The sequence below is a fragment of the Cynara cardunculus genome (genome assembly GCF_001531365.2).
Source record: "Cynara cardunculus var. scolymus isolate 2C chromosome LG 5, CcrdV1, whole genome shotgun sequence".
Taxonomy (NCBI): Eukaryota; Viridiplantae; Streptophyta; class Magnoliopsida; order Asterales; family Asteraceae; genus Cynara; species Cynara cardunculus.
In genome coordinates, this window is record NC_037532.1 from 36,301,981 (window position 1) to 36,327,094 (window position 25,114).

Genomic DNA, 25,114 nt, shown 5'->3' on the forward strand with positions numbered 1-25,114 from the left:
TGAGAGGAAAGGTCACTTGGTAGCAGGGGTATTTATAGAGCAGGGAAAGAGGAGCTGAGCGCGTGAGTTTCATTAATATCAGCTGACGTAATCGTTTACGTCATTTGTAAAATAAGGCAAGTTATTAAATTGTATTTCTTTTTCCTAAATAAGTTTTACCGATAAAAAAATATATATAATAAAAGATAAATTGCATGAAAAATTAACGTACTTTATCTTGATTTTTGTTTTGGGTAACATATTTTTAGAACTTTCGTTTTGATATTTAAGATTTAAAGTTTTAAACATTTAAATACTCGGATAACCAGTTGAAACATTAACTAGTTACCAAGCTGATGTGGCGAGTAACAAGGTCGTCCTTTAACATGTTAAATGTGAGATTTTGAACAAGCCTCCGAAATTTTGGGTCCTAAATTTACATGTGTTTAGGTATTTTTATCAACTTGTGTAAAATTATAATCGAAATTATTTAGGTTCAAACTATTAATTGTTTGGTTTTAGGTTCAAATTATTAATGATTTAGATTTAGTTTCAGATTGTTAATCTTTTAGGTTTAACCCATTTTTGTTTTTTTAACATATGTTCTCTGATATTTCATTTATACCATATACTTAAAAGTTTTGGATGTTGCAGAGCCTCCAAAAATATTGGGACGTCCCTAGCGAGTGATGGGATGAAATTGGGTTGAATAACAAATAATACTAAGTTGGATACCACATCACTCGTCACATAAGCATGGTAACCAGTTAATGTTTCAACTGGTTACATATGGACATAAATGTTTAAAACCTTACATCTCATGTATTAAAATGGAAGTTTTGAAAGTACGTTACCTGAAATAACAATTAAGTTAAAGTACGTTACTTTTTCATACAATTTGCCTTTTAATAAATACAAATTATTGATTAAAACTTTTATAATAATTCTTTGCAGAAAATAAATTTATAAATATAATAAAATTTATATTTAAAAGTCAAAATCTTAAAAAAAATATATTTATCTCTAACAAATTCTCTATTTTAAAGATTATATGAATTATATTATTAAAATATATAATATTTTTTATTAAAATATTATTTTATATTTAATTTTAAAGATTCTTATTTATAGAAAATAATAAAAAATAATTTCTCTTTCATGATTGGTTAATTAATTGAAGGGTAAATCATATTGAAGTAAAATAGTTTTTATTTTTAAAAATCTACTTTGAAATCTAAAATTTGAATAATTTATTATGTTTTTAATATAATCTATATACTATATTATAAAGCATTTGAAAGAGACTCTTAAAAACCATTCTTTATGTATGAAATACTGTTTATTAATACGTATTACTTAAAATTCAAGATTACAAATAATTATGCGTAAGTACAACTTATTAAAACTTCATATTTGAACTCGTGTAACTAAAGATAAACATAATCTAGAGAATAAACACCTTATTTTAAATAAGATAATTATTGAGTTCTAATAAAATACTTAATTATTAACTTTATAAAAAAAAAGCATATTATTAAACCAAAAATGAATTAAAAAAATGCACAAAAAAAGAAAAAAAAATTAAATAATTAATTTGATATTAATATCATTTTTTTTAATTCTTTATAGTATCTTCATTTTAATATCTGGTTCAAAAAATAAAAACATTATCATTTTTTCAAAACCACATAAAATTATATTATAACATCGACTGAGACAAAAAAAAACACGAAACCTTAAAAATCGAGATATATCTCGCTATATTGTGCGGGTACCCTTCTAATTTAAAATAACATATGAAGTTTTTTTTTTTTTTTAGATTTATTGTTTGAAATGATTCATTTGTAGACATAAGAATTAAGGGTTGTTTTGTTTACTCCTTAATAGTTTCATTAAAAGGTGAATCTTGTTTTAAAAAAAATCTATCTGTTAATGATTCTAAAACCCTCTGAATGATGTTGTACTCTGGACTTATCTTAACCATTCAGCGCCCTAATTTAGTTATAAAAAATACCAAACAATTATATTTCATTATGTATTGTATCATGATGGCCTCTTAATCATTTACACCAAACCATTCAACAACCGTCAAACAACCACTTAAATTTTTAAAGATTAAAATCGAATTTACATATTTCAATGCATTTAATCATAGAAAAACTAATAGCTTTATTGTTAATCAACCATCATAAGTCTTAAACAAGTTTTAATGATTTTTTGGGAACTAGAAGCATAATTACTACAAATTTAATTATTTAATAAAATAAATAAATAAATAAATATTTAATATTCTTTAAAATAGAGAAAATTGAGTTTTTGTTCTTTATATTGCTACAACAGATTCCATATCTTGTTCTTTAAAATACAGAAACCTAAAAAAATTATAATACAGAGAATTTCTAGAGCTTTCTAACGACGAGATAGAAGTGTTATTTTAAAATTTCCCACCAATGAGAAATAAAAATCCTTTTATAGCCACAGAGGTTTCAATACGGTGACTCTGAGCTACCCGCAAAATAAGTGGTCGCTTTGTGATTAAAGGCTCGCATAATGGGTTAGATATCTCGATTAATCAAAAAAAAATTGTTGAAGATACTCTAACAAATGCATCTAGTAAGGGGCTGTTTGGCAATTACTGAATGGTTTGGTGCAAAATGATTAAGTGGTCAGAATGATTAAGAGGCTATCATGATATAGTGCAAAATGAAATATAATTGTTGGTAATTGTGTACAATGAAATCAGGGCTCTTAATGGTTAAGGGAGATCCAAGATACAAAATCATTCAGAAGGTTTTAGAACCATTAAGAGGCAGACTTTTTTTTGCCAAACAAGATTCACCTCTTAACGATTTAGAGGTTGCCTCTTAATGGAACTATTAAGAGGTAAACAAACAACCCCTAAGTGTTATTAAATACTATGGGACTAGAGGATTCGAACCTCCGAATAACGGAACAAAATTGTTTCAAGCATCAACAGAGCCAGAAGCGCCCCTTCTTTCAAAATAAGATGTAAGCCCTCGGTTCAAATCCGATAGGGGGCAATCTCGTTCCGCCTCCGAGGAATGTGAGACTTCTATTTAGTGATCTTGTAACGTTGTAGTATCTTTATTTTATTTTAAAAAAATATAAAAAATTAATTTTTATAAGTTATTTTATTATTTAGGGCAAATTGTATGAAAAAGTAACGAACTTTAACTTGATTTCTATTTTATGTAACGTATTTTCAAAACTTTCATTTTGGTACCTAAGATGTAAATATTTAAACATCTAAATACTCGGGTAACCGGTTGAAGCATTAACTGGTTACTATGTTGATATGACGAGTGATTGGATGAAATTGAGTTGAATAACAAATAATAATGAGTTGGATACCACATCACTCGCTATATCAATATGGTAACCGGTTAATGCTTCAACCGATTACCCGGTTACTTAAATGTTTAAAACTTTACATCTTAGGTACCAAAATGGATGTTTTGAAAATACGTTATTCAAAATAGAAATTAAGTTAAAGTACATTATTTTTTCATGCAATTTGTCTTATTATTTAAAAAGAATATATTCGACGTGGATGGTTCTATAACGTATTCCACTAACTTCAACTTGCATGTGAAATGGACGGTTCTTCTACGTATTTATTTTCTATCATTTTTTCTAAAATGAAAATAATAAATCCGATAAATATTTATTTAAAAATGCAATATTTTTTGCTATAAATTTCGTTTGTTATCTTTTTTAATATATAAATTAAGATTTAAAAGGTAAAAAAGAAAAGGCTAATGAAGATATTCATATGTGAATTTGTTGAAAATATTTATTTAAAGATTTATATCAATATATTTAAAGTTTTAAACTCATACAAATAATTTGTAATGTTGTTTATATAGATTTTTTGGATTTTTTTTAATAATTTACATATAAATATATTTTTCTTAGTTTCATTTCCTATCTTTTCATAATATGTAATCTATTTATTTGAACTACTTCTTATATATATACACTTTGAACTAATATGGTTGGGTTCACGTGAGACCAAGGGTTCGTAAGACCAATTTATTTTTATTGATCAACTTTATAAGCTAGTGATCTAATGGTCTAAAGTTGCATAGTGACAATTTTGTGATTATTAAGAAGTCTCGTGGCAATTTTGTGATTGTGAATGTTTAGATTGTAGATCTAATTCAAGGGTTGAGAATTGGTCTTACGGGTTTCACGAAAGACCTTTGGTCTCACATGATCCCAAGTCTATATAGGGTTGGTTTCACATGAGACCAAAGGTTTTTCGTGAGACCCATAAGACCAATTTTTGTTCATTGATCAACTTTATAAGCTAATGATCTAGGTCTAAAGTCGCATGGTAGCAATTTTGTGATTATTGAAAAGTCTCGTGGCAATTTTGTGATCATGAATGTTCAAATTGTAGATCTAATTCAAGGGTTGAGAATTGGTCTTACGGGTCTCACGAAAGACCGTTATATATATATATATATATATATGTGTGTGTGTGTGTGTGTGTGTGTGGGGAAGTAATAATGATGAATTATTTGGTTTGAAAAATATGATTAGAGAGAAATTAAGTTAAAAAAAATAATTAAGAATAGGAAAGAGGGTTGACATTCTAGAAGGAAGTATACTTAGCATATGATCAAATCCCTGACGTGAATTGTGTGGGAAACAAGCATTTTGATTCTTCGACCAAACAGGGTTTGCCCACTTTTAAATATTCCATAATTTACCAATCATTTTTTTATTTACATAAACTTTATATTATATTATATATATATATATATATATATATATATATATATGGTTCAATAGAAAACTACAAGAAAAATGAAAAATTAAAAAAGTATTTTGGTAACCGTTTTATCTGGATGGTATCCAACTGTACATACAAATAAAATGTAAACAATTTGTCTTATATGCACATGTATATAACATGCAAACGTGAATAAAACTCAAGTAACATTTACATACCGTCCGGATGAACGCTAACAGGGTGTTCCTAAACGTGAATAGTCCACCCATTTACTCTGTCTGATTGAGTTTTTTTAGACTTTTTCCTAATTGTAATCGAACAATTTTTTGGTTTGGTTTTTAAAAAGTTTTTACATTACGTTCATTATCAGATATAAATGTTTAACTTGACGACACTCAAAGCTTCTGTTTTCATTTCTTTACGGTATTAAATCTTCATTGAAGATCTGTTTAGACGATTTTATCAGTTGATTTTAAATATCTAACATCTGATATTTAGTTTATGTTGACTTATTTTCATTTTTCTGAAGTCATCAACAATTTATACGACTTTGCTTGTGTTTGTTCTTTAGTTTATGTTAACACTTGATTTGATTTGACTTTTTTGAGTATAATCGATCTTCATATTGATCTTGATTCTCGATACCCATAATTTATTATTGATTTTAGAGTAAACTACAAGTTTGGTTCCCGTGGTTTGTCGGAATTAACATTTTTCGTCCCTACAGTTCTGAAATTACAAGATGTCCATCGTGGTTTGTAAAAAACGTTCAGATTTGATCCCTTGTTTAACGACTATTAAAGAAAACCGTTAAATGAGGGCATTTTCATTACTGTATCAATTTTTTTTTGTCTTTTATCCAATCAAAATCAATTTAATGATTTTGGTCCCTGTGATTTTTGTTCGGGTAAAAGAGAAAAAAAAACCAATAAAAAGATGAAAATGTCCTTCATTTAACGAAATTTTGTAATGACGGTTAGAGATAAGGACTAATTCTGAACATTTTTGCAAACTACGATGACCATCTTGTAATTTTAAAATGACAGGGACTAAGTGTTGTTTTTGACAAACCATAGGGACCAAATTTGTAATTTACTGGACTTCAATTTATATATAAACCTCCTAATCATTATGCATTGATACATGCATTATTAATTAGTTTAAAACAAATAAATATATTAATTAAATATCATAATAACATAAACAATTGCTTACATGCATACAAGTATTTCTCATAATCATGTATTGATTAGGTGCACCATAACATTAACGGTAAAATTCAACTCTATCGTTTATTTATTGGGTAAGATTTTAGTCTGTCAAAACAACATCGTACGTAACAATTTACCCTGTAAACGTTAACCGTGATAAGAGTCGTCACCATCATTTACCGGGCAAGACTCTCGGTCATTGCTTTCGCTCTTACCAAGTAAGATTTTTGTTCCTTATCATATTCATTCGATAAGAAAATGTGGCTTGGTAAGCGTTTATCCGAGTAATCATTTGGTAAACTATCTCTTACTGTTTACGTTTTCAATGTATGATTTGATTTTTGATATAAATAGGTGTGTGTATACTGATCCTTTACATAATAAATATTTCATTTTGTTCATTGTAGAGTTGGGTTCACGTGAGACCGGTCTGTTTTCGTGAGACCATTTATTTACACTTGAACTTTCACATAATAGATATTTCATTTTGTTCATTGTAGAGTCGGGTTCACGTGAGACCAGTCTGTTTTCGTGAGACCATTTATTTACATTTGAACCTTCACAGCAAAACGTTGTGAAGGTAAAAAAAGACAAACCTTCACAACAAAAACATTGTGAAGGTTACCTTCACATTGTTTTGCTGTGAAGTTTCAATTATAAAAAAGTGGTCTCATGGATCTCACGAAAACAGGTTGGCCTCACGTGATCCCAAGTTGTTCATTGTATAAACTAACATAAATGATGAATCATAACTGAAATTAAAAAAAAAATAGTAGGAGAAAAATGTTAATTACTGCTACAACAAAATTATATTTATAGGACATCTAAATATCTGAACATTCTAATATGACACTTTATAAGACTTAAGTTTATATGAACAAAAAAAGGTTACATCTAAAAGCGTTACAATAAGTTTATATGACGTTTTATGGCTTCTGAACAAGTTTTTAAGACGTTTTTAAAGTAAAGTGTTGTATTAGCTATTTTATATAACAATGTCTGAAAAATCTCCTATAAAAAGATGGGTTTATAGAACACTTTTCAAAAGTATCATAACGAAATAGTTAATTCAATGCTTTTATTTAAAAAATATCCTAATTTTTTTTTTCTTAAAACAATATCAATATCATTTCTATTTGGGCAATTGCATTAAAAAAGCAACGTAATTTAACTTGATTCTTATTTTGGGTAACATATTTTCAGAACTTCTATTTTGATAGCTAAGATGTAAATTTTTAAACATTTAAGTACCCAGGTAACCGGTTGAAGTATTAACCGGTTATCATGTTGATGTAGCGAGTGATGTAATATTTAACTCAGTATTAACCGGATACTACATCACTCACCACATCAACATGGTAACCAGTTAATTCTTCAACCGGTTACCCTTGTACTTAAATATTTAGAAATTTACATCTTAGGTATTAAAAATAAAAATTTTGAAAATACATTACCCAAAATAAGAATTAAGTTAAAATACATTACTTTTTCATGCAATTTGTCATTTCTATCTAAATAAATATTTAAAAATTAAAATAATAGTAAAATTATTTGACTTTAAAATGAGGTAAAGTTGATGGATTATCCACCAAACATTAAAGTCTCAAATTCTAGAAGAATTCTTCATTTCTTCAAACTCATCATGGAACCTTCTAAGTTCAATGAATATTCTAATAACTGTTTTATTTGGTATTTTTAATCCAATTAATTTACTTTATTTTATTATTAATTATAATTTGTTTATTTATTAAAATTAGCATTCAACTGATATAGACAAAGTAATATTCCTGATTATTCGTACCAGATATTTTCAGTTTTATCCACAGCCGAATTCACAGTTTCAAAACAAATCAGATAGAGAAGATGTTCAGTCTCTTATAAAATAACATTTGTTCTCCTCCCAACCAATGTAGAATCTTATGTACAAATCTAGCACATAAAATGAAAGTCATTTGTTTTGCAGTTTAAAAAGGTAAAAATATTATTATTTTTATTATATTTTCTAAATAAATGATTATAATAATTAATTTATTAATTAACAGAAAATCATTAATTTGAAAGAAATTAGAGCAGCAGCCAATTGGAAGTCAACAACAGAAGCTTCTTCAAAATTCCCTTTGCTTGTTCCAGCTGCCTACCTTCATACCACCATCTATATAAAAATTAAATATGAAATAAAAATATTATCTATTTTAATATATTTATTAAAGATTATAAGGGTAAATTGCATGGAAAAAAAAAACGTATTTTAACTTGAATTATATTTTTGGTAACATATTTTCAAAACTTATATTTTGGTATATAAGGTGTAAGGTTTTAAACATTTAAATACCCGGATAACCGGTTTGAAACATTAACCGGTTATCATGTTGATGTGACGATTGATCTGGTATCCAACTCAGTATTATATGCTAACGCGGTTAGTTGACATCGATTTTTTTTAATTTAAAATTAGTATTCAACCGGTTATCCGGTTATTTAAATGTTTAAAGCTTTACATCATAGGTACCAAAATGGAAGTTTTGAAAGTGCGTTACCAAAATAGGAATCAAGTTAAAGTACGTTATTTTTTTCATGTATTTTGCCCAAATTATAATTATGAAATAATCAGATACTTCGGTTTATTTTGATATGAATAAGACAAAGATATACAATATCATGTTTTTTATACTGTATATCAATCAATTACAACTGATAATTAAATTTCTATACTGTGTATCAATCCACTGTATTTGATACCAATTTTCTTCTGTTGGTACATGTCACCATATTATACCAAACTTACAAAAGTTAAAGTTACATATTTATTTTAGGGTAAATTGTATGAAAAAGTAACGTACTTTAACTTGATTCCTATTTTGGGTAATGTACTTTCAAAACTTCCATTTTGATACCTAGAACGTAATGTTTAAAACATTTAAGTACCCGGGTAACCGGTTGAAGACTAATTTTAGATTTAAAAAAATTATGTCACTAACCACGTCAGCAAATAATTCTAAGTTGGATATCACATCATTCGTCACATGAGCATGATAACTAGTTAATGCTTCAACCGGTTATCCGGGTACTTAAATGCTTAGAACTTTACATCTTGTGTACCAAAATGTAAGTTTTGACAGTACGTTACCAAAAATAGGAATCAAGTTAAAGTACCACATTAGCATGATAACTGGTTAATGCTTCAACCGGTTATTCGGGGATTTAAATATTTAAAACTTACTTATTAGGTATCAAAATGAAAGTTTTGGAAGTACATTACCCGAAAAATGAATCAAGTTAAAATGCGTTACTTTTTTTATTTAATTAATTATTTTTATAAAACATATGAAAAAGACAAAATATTTGCATAAATTTCATAAAAACTAAGTTTCTGGGCCAATAATTTTCATGGTACTACACCTTCATCAATGATTTTTCCATGTTTGTGTGAGAAGGAATCTTGTTCGTACACGTGTATGATGAAATCCTGTTGGTACACGTGTCAGCAGCTAATAATCATATTCTTTATCGTTGGAAAATTTACCAAAATAACCAATTTCTTTGATTAAATTAATTTTTAAAATATTTTTTAATTAAAATTTTATTTTAGATAAAGTTTACGTAAATGTGTATTTACATGAACTTGATCACCCTTTGCATAAAAGAATTGTGTAAAATTACCATATACATAAAGAATTGGATTGAAAAAGTAACGTACTTTAACTTGATTTCTATTTTGGAAACGTAATTTTAAACATTTAAGTACCTGAGTAAACGGTTGAAGTATCAACTAGTTACCATGTTGATATGGCGAGTGATGTGGTATCCGGTTAATGTTTCAACAAATAATATTGAGTTGGATACCACATCACTCGCCGCATCAACATGGTAACTGGTTAATGCTTCAATTAGTTACCCGTGTACTTAAATGTTTAAAATTTTACACCTTAGATACCAAAATGAAAGCTTTGAAAGTACGTTACCTAAAATATGAATCAAGTTAAAGTACATTACTTTCTCAACCACATGTAAATTCGGTTTTAAAAATGGCAAAAAGTGAATTTTGTTGGAAAGATTAGTTATTTTGGTCAATTTCCTAATTATTTTAACTTGTTAAGGATTGGTAAAAAAAAATTCAAAATGGATCAAAATACGCTTGCATTTATAACAAATCCTTATACCAGTCTTTTCTGTGTAACACTTCATACCAAATATTGTCTGCTTTGTTCACATCTGGACTCACGATTTTAAAACACATATAATAAAAAAGGTATCTAATTCCTTATACGGCAACATTTGTTTACCTCCCCAACCGATGTGGGATCTTACAATCCATCATGTTGAGAGCCCACCATCCTTGTTGGCGCCCGTCTGATTCCGACTTTGATACCATTTGTAACATTTCAGATCTACCATATTAGATTTGTCCGTTTTATTTACATCAAAACTGACGATTTTAAAATACGTCTGATAAAAATATATCTGAATTTTTATAAGACAACATTTGTTTTCCTCTTTGTCAGTATTCTGGTACTCTCAATCTGATCCAAAATCAATTAACTAAAAGTTTGTATGCACATGTAATCTCAACCACAAGAATTCATCCAAAAAGTTATGAGGTGTTTCACTCATGAAACAAAAATTAAGTGCTAAGTGGACACGTGTATGGACATGATAGCTTCTTGTTGCTCGTGCCCAATTAATTACATTTATACCCTCGGATTCACCACCCAACAACTCAACTCAATCAATCGTCTTTCGCTTCGTGTCCGAAGACACATGAACCGTCGTTATCTTTGTGACCCACCACCATTAATACCTTCATCTCCGCCGATTGCGACGGCTCTGACCGGTGGTCAACCCATGGTCACGGTGAGTGGGTGTTTAACCGTGGCAAACCGATGACGGCGATGGTGGTTGGAGGTTTCTTGGTGGGAACACAGAGGTTTAGTCAATTTCAGACGTCCACAACAATTATGGTAATAGAATTTATCAGGGTTTTACAGGGAACGAGATGTTAATCCCCGTATCCACCGGGAACCAAGGCCGAGAGCTATTACTAAAAACCGGGGCCGAGGCGGGGGATTACAAAACCCGCCCCATCCCCATCCCATTGCCATGCCTAATCTTATAACATCTGATGACATGAATGTCAGATTTATCCTCCACTTTGCGGTAAACCTTTCGTAAACAAACATTTTTGTTATCAAATGTTACAAGTTTAGAAGGTTACCGATCAAAATAGGGACAAAACAGACACAAAATAGAAAAAGTTAAAACTTCGTTACAATTTGATACGTTTTATCTATAAATTTGATATAGATGTTACTTTTTTTTAACCATAGGTGTCCGAATAAGCTTGCACACACCTCGACTAACCCAAAGGCCTTAGGGAACAGTTAGGAAAATCCCCAGTTATCTTGCAGGGCTCGAACGAATGACCTCTGAAGAGGGTATGCAAAGGCTCAAGTCTTATTCTCAGTTGAACTAACGGGATCAGGGTTAGTGAAAGATGCAACACCTTAATTACACACTAATAATATATACCCTATAATTTACATTACATGTTACACATAGCCTTCTATTCAAAACTTGCATAGCAAGGCTATATTGGTAATTTCACAAATAAACAAACCAAAACACAACCCTACTCTCTATAACTATGCTTCATCCTCTCACTCAAATGGTCCATTTTATCCTTTACCCGGCCCGGCAACTCACCAGGGCCCGTTGACTCGCACCCTTCCGACCGTCGCCTTTGAATCTCGTCATGATACATTGGGTGAAACCGTGTTTGAAAAGCCCGATAAAGAAAATACGGTAAAAGGGTCGACGCGACCACCAAAAAGGTGGTCATCCAATAAAACGGGCTCGGAGCACATGCGTCTACAAAAACCCGATAAGCGGTTTTGGACCATTCGGGCTTTAGGTACCCGTAAAGGACTAAAAATACGTACCAAAAGAAGATACTACCCCAAATGAAGAAATGCTGAATCCAAGTGAAGTAGTTGATTGAAAGTGCCATCTGGCAATTGACGGCCCATATTACGCACGTGTACATTATGACACCAAGGATTTCGTAGTCGACGACGTGGCCGTCTTCACGGAAAGCCTGGTGGATTGTCGAGTTTTTGCAGATGAAGAAGATGATCATGGAGCTAAGAAGTCCGTTGAACATCCACCCGAGAATTCTTGGCCAGTTGAAGAGAATGTTTTGCACTCCTTCTTGGTACAGTAACGGGTACTGCGAAATTGAGATCGAGGGTCAAGATCGTTTTATTAGAGTATAGGAAGACGTAATGCCGATTGTCTAGGTACAAACTTTTCCCTTTGTTCTTTAAAACTTGAAACAAACTATCAGCTAGTTTTCATCTGACATGACTAGCACAGCTAGTTTATCAACCAACAACTAACTTATCAGCCAACATATTCTTTAAAATGGAGAAAATAAGGATTTTGGAGTTTTTATCCGCTTTTTTAATTCAACAGATTGTCCAAAACAGAGAAAGTAGGAGAAAGATTATGAAGATCTCCAAATTTGGATTAATTCAAAATTAAATATCGAAGAGAAACTTGTTTTTTATTGTTTCCACCATCGAAGTTGAACCTGTTATCATTTTATATAAGAGTAAATTACGTTTTTCGTCTCTGTGCTTTGTTAAAATTGCGACTTTCACTTCTATGGTTGTGAAATTACTGTTTTCATCTTTATAGTTTGCAATTCATTGCTATTTTCGTCCTGATATTAACTCCTACCTTTAAGTATGAGGGATGAAAACAAAAAAAGAATCGTAAACCATAGGGACGAAAACAACAAAAAATTGTATATCATAGGGACGGAAAAACAATAAATCATAAACCATAAGAATGAAAATCATAATTTCAAAAGCACAAATGAAAATAACAATTTCTAAACCACAGGTATGAAACCATAATTTACTCTATAGTTAATGTTGATATCTCTAGAGTGGAGAAACTGTTAGAGTTGAATGTAATGTTTTTTTGGAGATTTGAACTTTTATTATCCATTTTGAAGAAATTATGGAGAATCTTGTTCAACTGTTTTGCTGAACATAGCCTAATATTTAATGCAAATAGACGTAAATATTTTTAATGAATAATATTTTTTATTGAAAACGCGATAAGTAGATCGATAAGATATTTACCTTTAGACAGAGCCGTGCAGAGACATCCTGATCGAAAACACCAAGAGCAATAACAGGAAGGGAAGTGAAGAAAACATTGTAAAACGACATGTACCAATCGTTGTAAGCCGGTTGCCCAGAAAAGGAAGCATGGGCTTCGAACCAAAAAAGCGTGAACCCGAAAGCGATGTTTTTGTAGAAGAAGTAGCATATCTGTAGTTCAAAAAACAAAATGTCGTCAAATTTCTAATCCAGACTCGGACACTTTCGCATCAGTATATGTTGGTTGGTCTTCTCAATGGCTCTAATCTAATGAGGTTCCACATATTCTCACATGGTATCAGAGCCAAGGTCTACCATCTAGGACATCTTTGTCCATCTAGCTTCTACTGAAGGGGGAGGTGTTAGAGTCTCACATTGACTAGACTTAAAAACACTTTCTTTTCAATATATGTTGGAACCCCATTCTCTACCAAGGGCTCTTTCAGAGAGTAATCTAATGAGGTTTCAGATAACATCCAGACCACTGTACTAGATATTGACCGCTTTGTCCACACCTGGACTCACGGTTTTAAAACGCGTCTGATGTAGGAGGTATTGAGTCCCTCATAAGGCAACCTTAGTTCCCCTCCCGTGCCAATGTGGGATCTTACATCCACCCCCTAGATAGGGGATGGGAACTAATGTTGTCTTATAGAGGATTAGATACCTTCTCTATCAGATACATTTTAAAACTGTGAGTCCAGGTGTAAACAAAGCGGACAATATCTGGTATGGTTGCCTGGGTTGTTACAAGTGGTATCAGAGCCAACAACTGGACTAAGCGAGGACATTAGGCTTCCAAAAGGGGTATATTATAAGATCCCACATCAGTTGGGGAGAGAAACTAAGGTTGCCTTATAAGGGACTAGATACCTCCTATATCAGACGAGTTTTAAAACTGTGGGTCCAAGTCAGGACAGAGCAGACAATATATGGTACTATTGGCCTGGGATGTTACCTTTCACATATTCTCACACAAACTAAACCAAACAAACCCAGTATATCCTACATGGAAGTAGGTTCTGGGAGGGGTAGGATGTACGTAGACCTCTGTCTCAAGAGACAGAAACGGTTTCCGAGAAGACCCCATGTGAAATACATTCTCTATATATACAAAACTATCTCCACAAATGCTTATTTATTACGCTAAATATTTCGAGTAAAGAAACCTACCATCATAGCTATTCGCCTGTAACACCAATGTCCATGCACCAACAACAATCGTTCAAGAAAACGAAATTGAGCTATTGCAAAATCACTCGCCATCACAGCCTGTAGTTCATAAAGAAAGAACATGATCATCGGGTTAACTCTTTTATTTCTGATTTCAGTTCGAAATCCCCAAATTTGTTACTGAAGAAAACATAAATCAGAAAATGAAAGCAAGCAATAGAAGCAAATTGACCTGCATTCCTTCTGCACCACTAATTCCTACTCCAATATCAGCTTCTTGAAGCATCCCAACGTCATTTGCCCCATCCCCGATTGCTAGTGTCGTCTTTCTTGTTCCTTCCTTTACCATCTTAGTAACCTGAATGTGTTAAAAGGTTCGGTCATAAATTGGGTAAGCGCTAAACGGGCAACAGACTGCAGTCTGGGTAAGAGGTTTGGTCAGGGCCGTCCACCAAAGGTCTGTTTGTTAGCAGCTTAATGAGCTTAATGAGTCACTGCTTATTGGGTTAGCTATACATGACTGTTTGATAATGGCTTAATAATATAGAAAGTGGCTTGTTCAGTAAGCTTCTGGGGGGGATTTTTACGCGGAAAGCCAAGTTTTTCCAAACTTTCCCCTCCCAATTAAAAAACATGGTCCTTCCATCTATGAAAAAACCCTTCCAAACAAAAACCTTATCAATCTATACGGACAGATTAATCCACACAGACAGCTTTATCCATACAGGACTTTGAAAAAACAACCAAACAACCCCCAAGTGATTACCGATAAAATACCGTTATCATCTTGTGCTGATCTATTAAGTGAAATTAATAATGCTGATCGGGTATGTGTTCGATTAGTACCATTATCTTAGGTCAATCTTTAGGTAAACTAGTTGATGCTGACCGAGTTAGCACCGGTCAAGAGTAGGCAGACATGCCTCGGTTTACATTTAAATGAGATCACTTGAAAAGAATGTAAAAATTGAACAAAAGATAAGAAGAAAATACTTACAAGAGCTTTTTGTTTAGGGGAAGAGCGGCAGCAAATGACCGATGAGCAATCAATCGCAACTTCCAAAAATGAGTTTTCAAGATTTTTCTCGAGAGCAAAAGTTAACGATCGACCGTCAATTATCAAAGCAAACAAGACGGAGCTACTTTTAGCTAGATCAAGTTGTGATCTTCCTTCTCTCAATTGCTTCTCTATGCTTTCCCTAGATGCCTACAAAAGATCAAATTTCTAAAAATTTCATCTCGTGAACCAGACCATATATGGGTGCATTTGATAGACAGGTGGTACTAGACAGAATTGGACGACCAAGAGTAAGCTAGATGGGTGAAAGAATTTTGGAAGGTTTTAAGGTTGATTTGACATGGGTTAGTTTATAATTTACCAATCTTGTCCTATCTCCCTGACAGAAAAAACGCATTTTTGTCTCAAGGGTTAATTGACATGGGTATTTTAGTAATTTAATCAATCTTGTCTCATCTCCTCAGACAGAAAAAATGCATTTTTGTCTCGAAGGTTAATTTGACATAGGTAGTTTAGTAATTTACCAAGCTTGTCCCACCTCCCTGACGGAAAAATGCATTTTTTCTCAAAGGTTGATTTGACATGGGTAGTTTAGTAATTTACCAATCTTATCTCATCTCCCTATCTTTTATTCCACCTATTTTGGTGAGACAGCAAAAATGCATTTTGTCTCACTCAGTGCCCGTCTTGTCCCAGTCTAATGTCGTTATGACACAAGTTTTTGTATTGTCTTTTCCCGTGTACCAATGCACTGGTCAACTTTTGTAACAAAAGCCAAGAAACTCTACCTTGGCAACGGCCTCCCGATCATTTAGCTTTTCTAAGGCACTAATATCGGGAGAATCTAACGTGATCACAATTTGCTTCATTCCCTGAACAAGCAAACTACAAGCATACCTGTAGACGTCAAAGTGTCAAAATTCATGTGTCAAAAAATTTCTAGCACCAATCTTGTTGTTAGGATACGTTAACCCTTTGAATTCTCTCTAAAAGAGCCTCTATAGACTGACGAGAGGTTCCTTCATATATAAATGTTTGATTTACGTGTCTAGCCCATGTGGGACTCCGACACCTATCAAAACCTCATTGAAGTAAATTAAGCTTGTAAACTTACCCTATATTTATCGCGGTCTCCATCTTATCGCCGGTTAAGACCCAAATCTTAATCCCGGCATGTGAAAGTTTCTCTATGCATTCAGGAACCTAAAACCAACATAATATTGTTGTGTTAGACAAACCAAACTAAACAAGCCCCGTATGTCCCACCTAGAGGTAGGGTCGGAGAGGGAAGAATTAGGCAAAGCTGGCCTCTACTCCGAAGAGTGGGCCCACCCGAAGGTAGGGCCTTTAAAGGTAAGATGTAAGCAAGCATGACCTCATCCCTGAAGAGTGGACCCATCAGGAAGGAGGGTCTAGGGGGTTAAGATATACGCAGACCTGACCTCTAACCCAAAGAGTATCGCGATCATTTTCGTGAATGTTGTGTTAAATAAACCAAGCTAAACGAGTCTTGTATGTCCCACCCAGAGGTAGGGTCGGATGGGAAGCTATATGCAAACCTGAACTCTACCCCAAAGAGTAGGCCCATCCAAAGGTAGGGTCTGGGGAGGTAAGATGTACGAAGACGTGACCTCTCCCCCGAAAAGTGGGCCCACCCAGATGTAGGGTCTGGGGGGTTAAGATGTACGTAGACCTGACCTCTACCCCAAAGAGTAGAGTGGAGTTTCCGTGAATGTTGTGTTAGATAAACCAAGCTAAACGAGCCCCGTATGTCCCACCCAGAGGTAGGGTCGGAGGGGAAGATTTACGCAGACCTGATCTCTACCCCGAAGAGTGGGCCCATGAGGTTAGGGGAGGTAAGATGCACGAAGACGTGACCTCTACCCTGAAAAGTGGGCCCACCCGGACATAGGGTCTAGGTGGTTAAGATGTACGTAGACCTGACCTCTACCCAAAGAGCAGAGCAGTCATTTCCATGAATGTTGTGTTAGATAATGGTCATAAGCCATAAGATTTGTTGGGTTCTAGCATACCAAGACAGTATTACAGCAAGGGAATGACTTTTTAAGCTCACCCCCTTTTGAAGTTTGTCCTCAACGGCTGTAGCACCGAGTAAAATCAAGTCCCGCTCGATCTTCTCGGCAGCAGCGTCTACCAAATCGTCACGATCAACCGAGACGGAATTTTTGGCTTTTAAGAACTCTTTTTCCCATGCCTTATACTCGTTTTCATCAAGAGGGCGATATGCAATTACCAAAGTCCGTAAACCTGCTTCTGCATACTTGTTGATATGATTCTTTGTTTGATCTTCATATGGTTGACTATCTTTCGAGAGTCTTTCAAACATGACACTGGATGCACCCAAAAAACAAATGTAAATGAAGAGTTCTTTTTTGAACTGTTAATGCTCATATTTTTCGGCGTTCAATACTCCCGTAAATAATGTGCCAAGAAGAGAGCAACCTGTCGGCACCCTTGCAAAGTAATAACAACTGGTTTTCCGCATTTCTAATGATCACCGACATCCTCTTGCGAGCACTGCTGAATTCTATCATGTTAAGGAGCTCGTATGATCTGAAAATAGCAAAAATGTTAGAAGGAATAAATCCAATATTCTTGTTTTAAGTAACTAAACAAACACCAAAAATCTCACACAAAGGTAGAGTTTGGGGGTAGGAAATATTTCCTGTTTGTTAGCAGCTTAATGAGCTTAATGGGACTCACAGCTTATTCAGTCAGCTATACATGACTATTTGGTAGTGGCTTAATGATATAGAAAGTGGCTTATTCAGTAAGCTTTTAGGGGGAGCTTTAGGCAAAAAGATAGGTTTTTTTTTTCCAAATCCGCCCCTTCTAATTAAAAAACACGCTCCTTCCATCTATGAAAAAACCCTCCCAAACAAAAACATTCTCAATCTATATAGACAGATTAATCTATACAGACAACTTTATCCATACAGGACTTAATGGAAATCCAACCAAACAGCCCCTCAGACCTTTTGATCCCCGAAAGGATAGAGAGGTTGTTTCGGTGAAGAAAACCGTTTCACTTTTAAGTGGAAATAGTTATTGCAAAAAAGAAATCAATCCAAAGAAATATGACCAGTCATCATTAAAACTTTAAAGGGGTTTCAACCTCCAATTCTATCATTTAGAGGTCCATTTCTGTTGATCTAAGAAACTCAGAATAAAGATCTGTTGTCTCGGAATTCCTTGTCCCCTCCCTGTCCCACCAATCAAGTGAATACCCATCAGATTTTTATTTAATATAGCTTTATGTAATTCATGTTCACATTCTCCCTCTAATGATGTGTATTCATGTGATTGGTGGACAAGAATGAGGCATGAAATCTTGGGACAACAGAATTCCACCCGGAGATGCTCAATGAGATTTACTCAAAAATTTCCTGTACAAAGTATTTGAATTTCAGTTTTCTAGTTAGAAGCTTACATTCAAATGAGAACCACATGTATTGAGAAACAGAGAACTAGCTGTCCATGGATTATTCATGATTAATATTGCAATAGATATACATGATAAATATCATGAATAATGAAAATCATGAAATATTAAGTTCCCATGTTCTTAACATATTTACAGTTCTCACTGGAACTTTCCCCTATAGTGAATATGTATATACACGGTCAGGTTCAGGGCAAAACCGCAAAAAATGGAAAACTTGGAACACCCTGGTGACCATTCATCTGGACATTATGCACATGTGCATACAAGTAATTTGTAAACAATTTGTCCGGTATGCACATGTGCATAAAAACCAAGAAATAACGTCAATTACTTGTATGCATGTGTGCATACTATACAGATGAATGATTACCAGGGTGTTCCTTAGTTTTTCATTTTTTGGGGGTTTCCCCTGAACCTCTCTCCCTCTCTCTCCTATGTGTGTGTGTGTGTGTGCAAATATGCAAAAAGATATCTCACCTGTCGATCTTAACGCCACTCTCACATTCATGCAAGGAGATGCTTGTTTGCGTCCTTTCAAAGAACTCGAAACCATGTTCCCTCGCTGCTATAACAAAGGCAGCTTCATCTGGTGATTCAGCTTCATATGAAAGTTCACCCGTGTGCTTATCAACATCAGGTATGGCCGTATGGCAGATGGCTAAAACCCGAAAGAATTTCTGTATGATATCTGAATGAGGTTCATTAGCCCATTCCCCATCCATAATCCGCTCATCCCTGAAGTTGAAACCTTTAATCGACTTGCCGGAGTTCCCAATGCCGCCATGGCTGCCAGAACTGTTTGAGGAGGTATTACCAACATCAGGCTGTTCAATGTTCTTTCTCCGTGCCAAAGCCAATTCCACCTCCGTCATCCCACGACCATATGCAACACCAGCTATCGAGCATTTAACGAACTCCATCGAGTTGCATGTTAAAGTCCCAGTTTTGTCGGAAAGAATCGTATCAACCTGGCCGAGTTCTTCGTTCAAATTCGACGTTCGAGCACGCGCTGGCCGGTTCGTTTCTTCATGGTACATATCCTGATCTTGATTTATGAATATGCTCTGCAACACCTTCACCATTTCAATGGAAACATATAATGATATCGGGATTAAATAGCCATACAACATAAGTCCCGTCAAGAAATGCAAAAACGCAGCTAGCACGGGTCTTTTGGGATCATAAAGAGCAGTTGTGCGGCTTGGTTCAAGATACCATCTTCCATAACTTCCATGGTTCAAGTCCCGATTAGTTCTTAACCCGAAAAAGATGGATCCGATAAAAGATATCGAAATCAAAGTGCTGAAAAGGATGTATATTATCTTATCCATTCTCCTTTCAATCTTACTTCTTTTAGAAGGAGGATCGGTGGCATTCTGCATGACTTTAGTATCATGGCCCGTGAAAATGACCGCTCCATAAATATATTCGGTGTTTCTTAGTTTTGAATCTCTTAACAAAATCTGCTGAAGAGAAAGCGGATGTTGCTGACTGTTGTAACACAAACTCCCAACAAAAGAGTAAAGATCTTCGTTCGGATCTTCACACTTAACGACTGCTTTAAATTTGTGAAAGGAGTCGTCATCGTGAAAAGAAGTTGTGACATCAAATGCATGTTTTAACTTCAAATTAGTTTCTCCATCGAGATTCATGGTTTCAACATAACAAATCCCATCTGGGTAGCTTGACGAGAGGAGAAGAAGATCCGCGGGAAAATATTCGTCTTTGTAGACTTTAACAAGATCACCAACACGCAAATCTTTCCATTTGCTTTGTGAAAATGAGCGATCTTTGTAAACATGGATCTTTCGATTGTTGGCCTTTATGTCCTGAAACCAATTAAAGATCGACCAAATGCAACTTTGAGAAAGTAATTTAGACCACTTGACCGAAAACCGAGCATGGCATACATTATCCACCAACAAACACAAAACATAAACTCGCAATTTTAAAAAAGTGAGATTCTTCTTTTTGTATCAAAGCAATGTAGAATCCAACTCCTTGTTTAATGGCCCGTTTGTTAACAGCTTAATGAGCTTAATGGTACTCACAGCTTATCCAGTCAGCTTATTCAGTAAGCTTTTAGAAGGGAGCTTTATGCAAAAAACCAAGATTTTTTCAAACATGCTCCTTCCATCTATGAAAAAACCCTCCCAAACAAAAACCTTCCCAATTTATACCGACAGATTTTTTCACACCAACAACTTTATCCATACAGGACTTAATGAAAAACCAACCAAACAGCCCCTTAAGTACATTATAGATCATAATTCTACTATTCATGTTTGGTTTTGTTTCTCTTGCTGGAGGGGGATATGCAGTAGAATGACATCAATTAATCCATATAAGATTACACACATGTATGTATATATATATACCGGTAGGAAGCTATGGAAACTCCTAAATTATACTAAACTATCCTATAATCAAGGATCACAATAATGTACAAATATGTTAAAATCATGTATCATAACTACAACAAGGGATTTTGTTAGCAGCTTAATGAGATTCATAGCTTATTCGCTCAGCTATAAATGACTGATTGGTAGTGGCTTAATGATATCGAAAATGGCTTATTCAGTAAGCTTTTAGGCAAAGCTTTGTGCAGAAAGTCAACTTTTTTCCAAACTTCTCCCTCCCAATTAAAAAACACGCTTTTTCCATCTATCAAAAGACCCTTCCAAACAAAAAACTTCAACATTGTATGAGAACATATTACCCATATTCGGGGACAAGGGGTGAAACGGGGACATATGGCTGGGCAGGACGGCTTTGCTTAAAACTGGAATGCTACCCCGCTCGAGCTCAATCTATACAAGACAGATTAATCCACACATACAACATTATCCATACATGACTTGGGCTGTTTGGTTGGTTTTCCATTAAGTCTTGAATGGATAAAGTTGTCTGTGTGAATTAATCTTGATGTATAGATTGGAAAAGTTTTTGTTTAGAAGGAATTTATCATAGATGGAATGAGCGTTTTTTTAATTGGGAGGGGCAGGTTTGGAAAATCTTGGCTTTTTGCATTAAGCTCCCTCCTTTGAACTTATTGAATAAGCCACTTTATATATCATTAAGCCACTACCAAACAGTCATGTATGGCTGACCGAATAAGCTGTAAACCCATTATGTTCATTAAGCTGCTAACAAACAATATGATTAGCATAAATTAAGGAAAAATTATAAACTTGTGAAACAATAACCAAGAAAAGCAAGTGTTTACCTGCTTTCTACGCCTCCAATCTTCCACACCTTCCTTTGCCATGGTTGCCCCAATCACCACCAGCAGAGGAAAAAGAATACTGGAAGCTCTAAAGGGTGCCAATGGACTAAATGAAACACAAGCTACAACTAGAAAGTAAATATTTGCAACCCTCCTAAACTGCTCAAACAATGATTTTGGAATGAAATTGACCGCCGTATACTTAGTCGTCGACACATAATTACTCCGATATCTCACCTGAAATCCCTCTGGATTATCGAAATCATTGCAATAAACAACTCTAGAGTAACCCCTTTGCCCGATTTGGCCATGTTCTTCACTTGTTGATGGCCGAAAACACGATAGAGAATAGATTTTGCTAAACTGTACCCTTTCGTGTCTACCAAACGCCATCTTTCCAATGTATATCCCCAATAAGAACCCTAATTAACCAAAATCTAGACCCCCCTTTCAAATTCCCAATTTCAAACAGCTAATACACACATTCCCACCAAAAGAATACACACTAAATTTCAACAAATATACAATAAATCAGCAAATACATTCATGAATACTGTAGAGATTTACAGATATCTGAAACTAATAAGTAACATTACGTTAACAAATTAACACCGAAATCATACCAAAATATACAGATCCACCTTAACCTGATCCAGACTATATACTCCACATCCAAAAACGGAAATCGCATCTAAGCTTTCAGTTTCAACTTTTAAGTTATGAATCGATACAAACTACTCGTTTGACGAGTTTAGAAAATCGAATTTGAACCTTTTTCAAGTCCAAATTGAGCTGCTGGTTATGGTTCAGAACCCTAGAAAAAGCAACCCAGAAGGAAACAGAGTATACAAAATTCCTTACTTTGGTCAGAAGTAGCAGAGATCTCTTACTTCCGCCATTAATTCAGAGGTTAATGTTGTATGTAGATATCATATGGATATATGCACATGAGTGTATATAATATATATATATATATATATATATATATATATATATATATATATACGTGTATAGAGGAGTAGTTAGCTTGCTGAGCTATTGCCGTTTCTACAAGCAAACAAACACAAAACGATATCATTTTTTACTTTATAAATTCGTTTTTTCAAGTTATATAATTATTTAAATATATTTTAAAAATAAATATATGTATATATATATATATGGTTGGGTTCACATGAGTCCAGTTTGTTTTCATGAGACCATTTTTTTTACACTTGAAACTTCACAGCAAAACCTTGTAAAAGTAAAAGAAGATCGAACATTCACAACAAAAACATTGTGAAAATTACATTTACAACATTTTGCTGTAAAGTTTCAAAAGGAAAAAAATAGTCTCACAAAAACATACTAGTTTCACATGATTCCATATATATATATATATATATAGGGTTGGGTTCACGTGAGACCAGCCTGTTTTCGTGAGACCCGTGAGACCACATTTTTACACGTAAACTTCACAGCAAAAACGCTGTGAAGGTTTAAAAAAAGTCGAACCTTCACAGCAAAAACACTGTGAAGGTTTTAAAAAGTTACCTTCACAACATTTTGCTGTGAAGTTTCAAGTGTAAAATGCTGGTCTCACGGGTCTCACGAAAACAGGCTGGTCTCACATGATCCCAAGTCTATATATATATATATATATAAGATTTTGTACTTAGCAATTAAGTACTCAAATTTTTATAATGTTAATAATTGTGCTTACTTTTTTTATTACATTATTGAAAATTATAATAAAATAATTAATGAATACTAATAATATTAATTAATGATTACTAATAATATTAATTAATGATTACTAATAATATTAATTTATGATTACTAATAATAGTTAGGTAATTTCATTAATTATTTAACTTTATTTGGTTGACTTGAGCATAGGAAATAGTATTACTAAGATAGTGTATTGTATGTAGATAAAACTGGATATGGAGGTAGAGGTGGTCTTGTAGTGATGGTGATTTGTCCGAACCCAGTGGGGAACCCGGCTCACCTGACTCACATTGGGACGAGGATCCCCGCTAAAACGGATTCCGAGGTCGGGGACGGGGATCGCGGTAGACTCAAACCGGGGTTGAGGCTAGGGCCCCCGGTATATAATTTTATTAATATATTTTATATAATATATGTATATATATGACCGGAGACGAGGATCGGGGTTTGACCAGAAAATAAACCAGGGACGGAATGTTAATCCCCGTACTCACCAAGGCCGAGGTCAGGGATTACAAAACCTGCCTCGTTGCCATGCCTAGTGGTGGTCGATGTGGTGATGGATAGTGGTGGGTAGTCGGTGGTGGCGATGGGAGGTTGTGACCATTAAACCAGATATTATATCAGGGTTGCATCATATTATAGTAGACTGGTAAGTTTTAAATTCTGTCTCATCCTTATTTCATTTTGTTCCACCTATTTTTCTCTCATATAGTCTATGTCCCTATCTCACGTCGCCTGAAACATGTAACACGGAGTTTTTGTCATGTTTCATGTTGTGCCAAATAGGGAAAATGGTCTAACAATAGTAAAATATTTTATGTAGAATAAAAAACAAATAACAAATAGTCAACAAAAACAATTAGAACAACATAACCAAGTAGCAATAATCAATAAAAGCAGAAATTGATAAAAATACCAGCAGAAATATATAGCAATAGCAAGCACATGATCTTAACGTTGAATTGTTGAAGCACGAAAACAATCAAACATATAGAGATAGCAATAGCCAATATCATTGGACCTTGTTGGAGATAAAAAAAAATTAGATAGGCAATAAAGAATAGCATATAATGAATGACCAATTAATTTTTTTTCCCTCTCAAATGTAATTAGTTGATATATTTTTGGGCTATTATTATCTACTAAATTCTTTTTGCCTCTTATTATATGCTACAATTTTTTGGATTTCTTTAATTTATTAAATTCTTTTAGAGTACTATTGTATTTTAAGAGAAAAATTTGGGTCCCTGATATTTTTGGCGAACGCCCTCCCCCTGGGACGGCCCTGGACGTTTCATATATGTAAATTGGAAAACAAAACCATTGATGAATGACAGATATAATTGATTGATAAAATACGTAATTGACGGAGTTCAGATTTGGATCTCCCTCGAACATAAAGT

General features: G+C 33.8%; 1 protein-coding gene across 1 annotated transcript; it reads right to left on the bottom strand.

The window, feature by feature from the left end:
* Positions 1-11,430: 11,430 nt before the first annotated feature.
* On the bottom strand, positions 11,431-22,931 carry LOC112513289 (probable phospholipid-transporting ATPase 8). The gene is made up of 11 exons (XM_025119509.1): positions 21,999-22,931; positions 19,250-20,601; positions 17,770-17,880; positions 17,381-17,657; positions 16,421-16,509; positions 16,095-16,203; positions 15,286-15,495; positions 14,521-14,646; positions 14,289-14,387; positions 13,095-13,286; positions 11,431-12,172 (listed from the first exon to the last, which is right to left on the bottom strand). Exons 1-11 carry the CDS (start codon positions 22,389-22,391, stop codon positions 11,576-11,578), a joined length of 3,555 nt encoding a protein of 1,184 aa, XP_024975277.1. The 5' UTR covers positions 22,392-22,931; the 3' UTR covers positions 11,431-11,575.
* Between the last annotated feature and the right edge of the window lie 2,183 nt (positions 22,932-25,114).

What these genes read in the sequence shown, in the direction of transcription:
- LOC112513289 (XM_025119509.1), bottom strand. Translation starts at nt 22,391, where the DNA reads ATGGCGTTTGGTAGACACGAAAGGGTACAGTTTAGCAAAATCTATTCT. An exon ending in GAGACCGCGATAAATATAGG is followed by an intron (nt 16,204 to 16,420) that starts GTAAGTTTACAA and finishes TGACGTCTACAG; the next exon opens with GTATGCTTGTAGTTTGCTTG. An exon ending in CCCCTAAACAAAAAGCTCTT is followed by an intron (nt 14,647 to 15,285) that starts GTAAGTATTTTC and finishes TAACACATTCAG; the next exon opens with GTTACTAAGATGGTAAAGGA.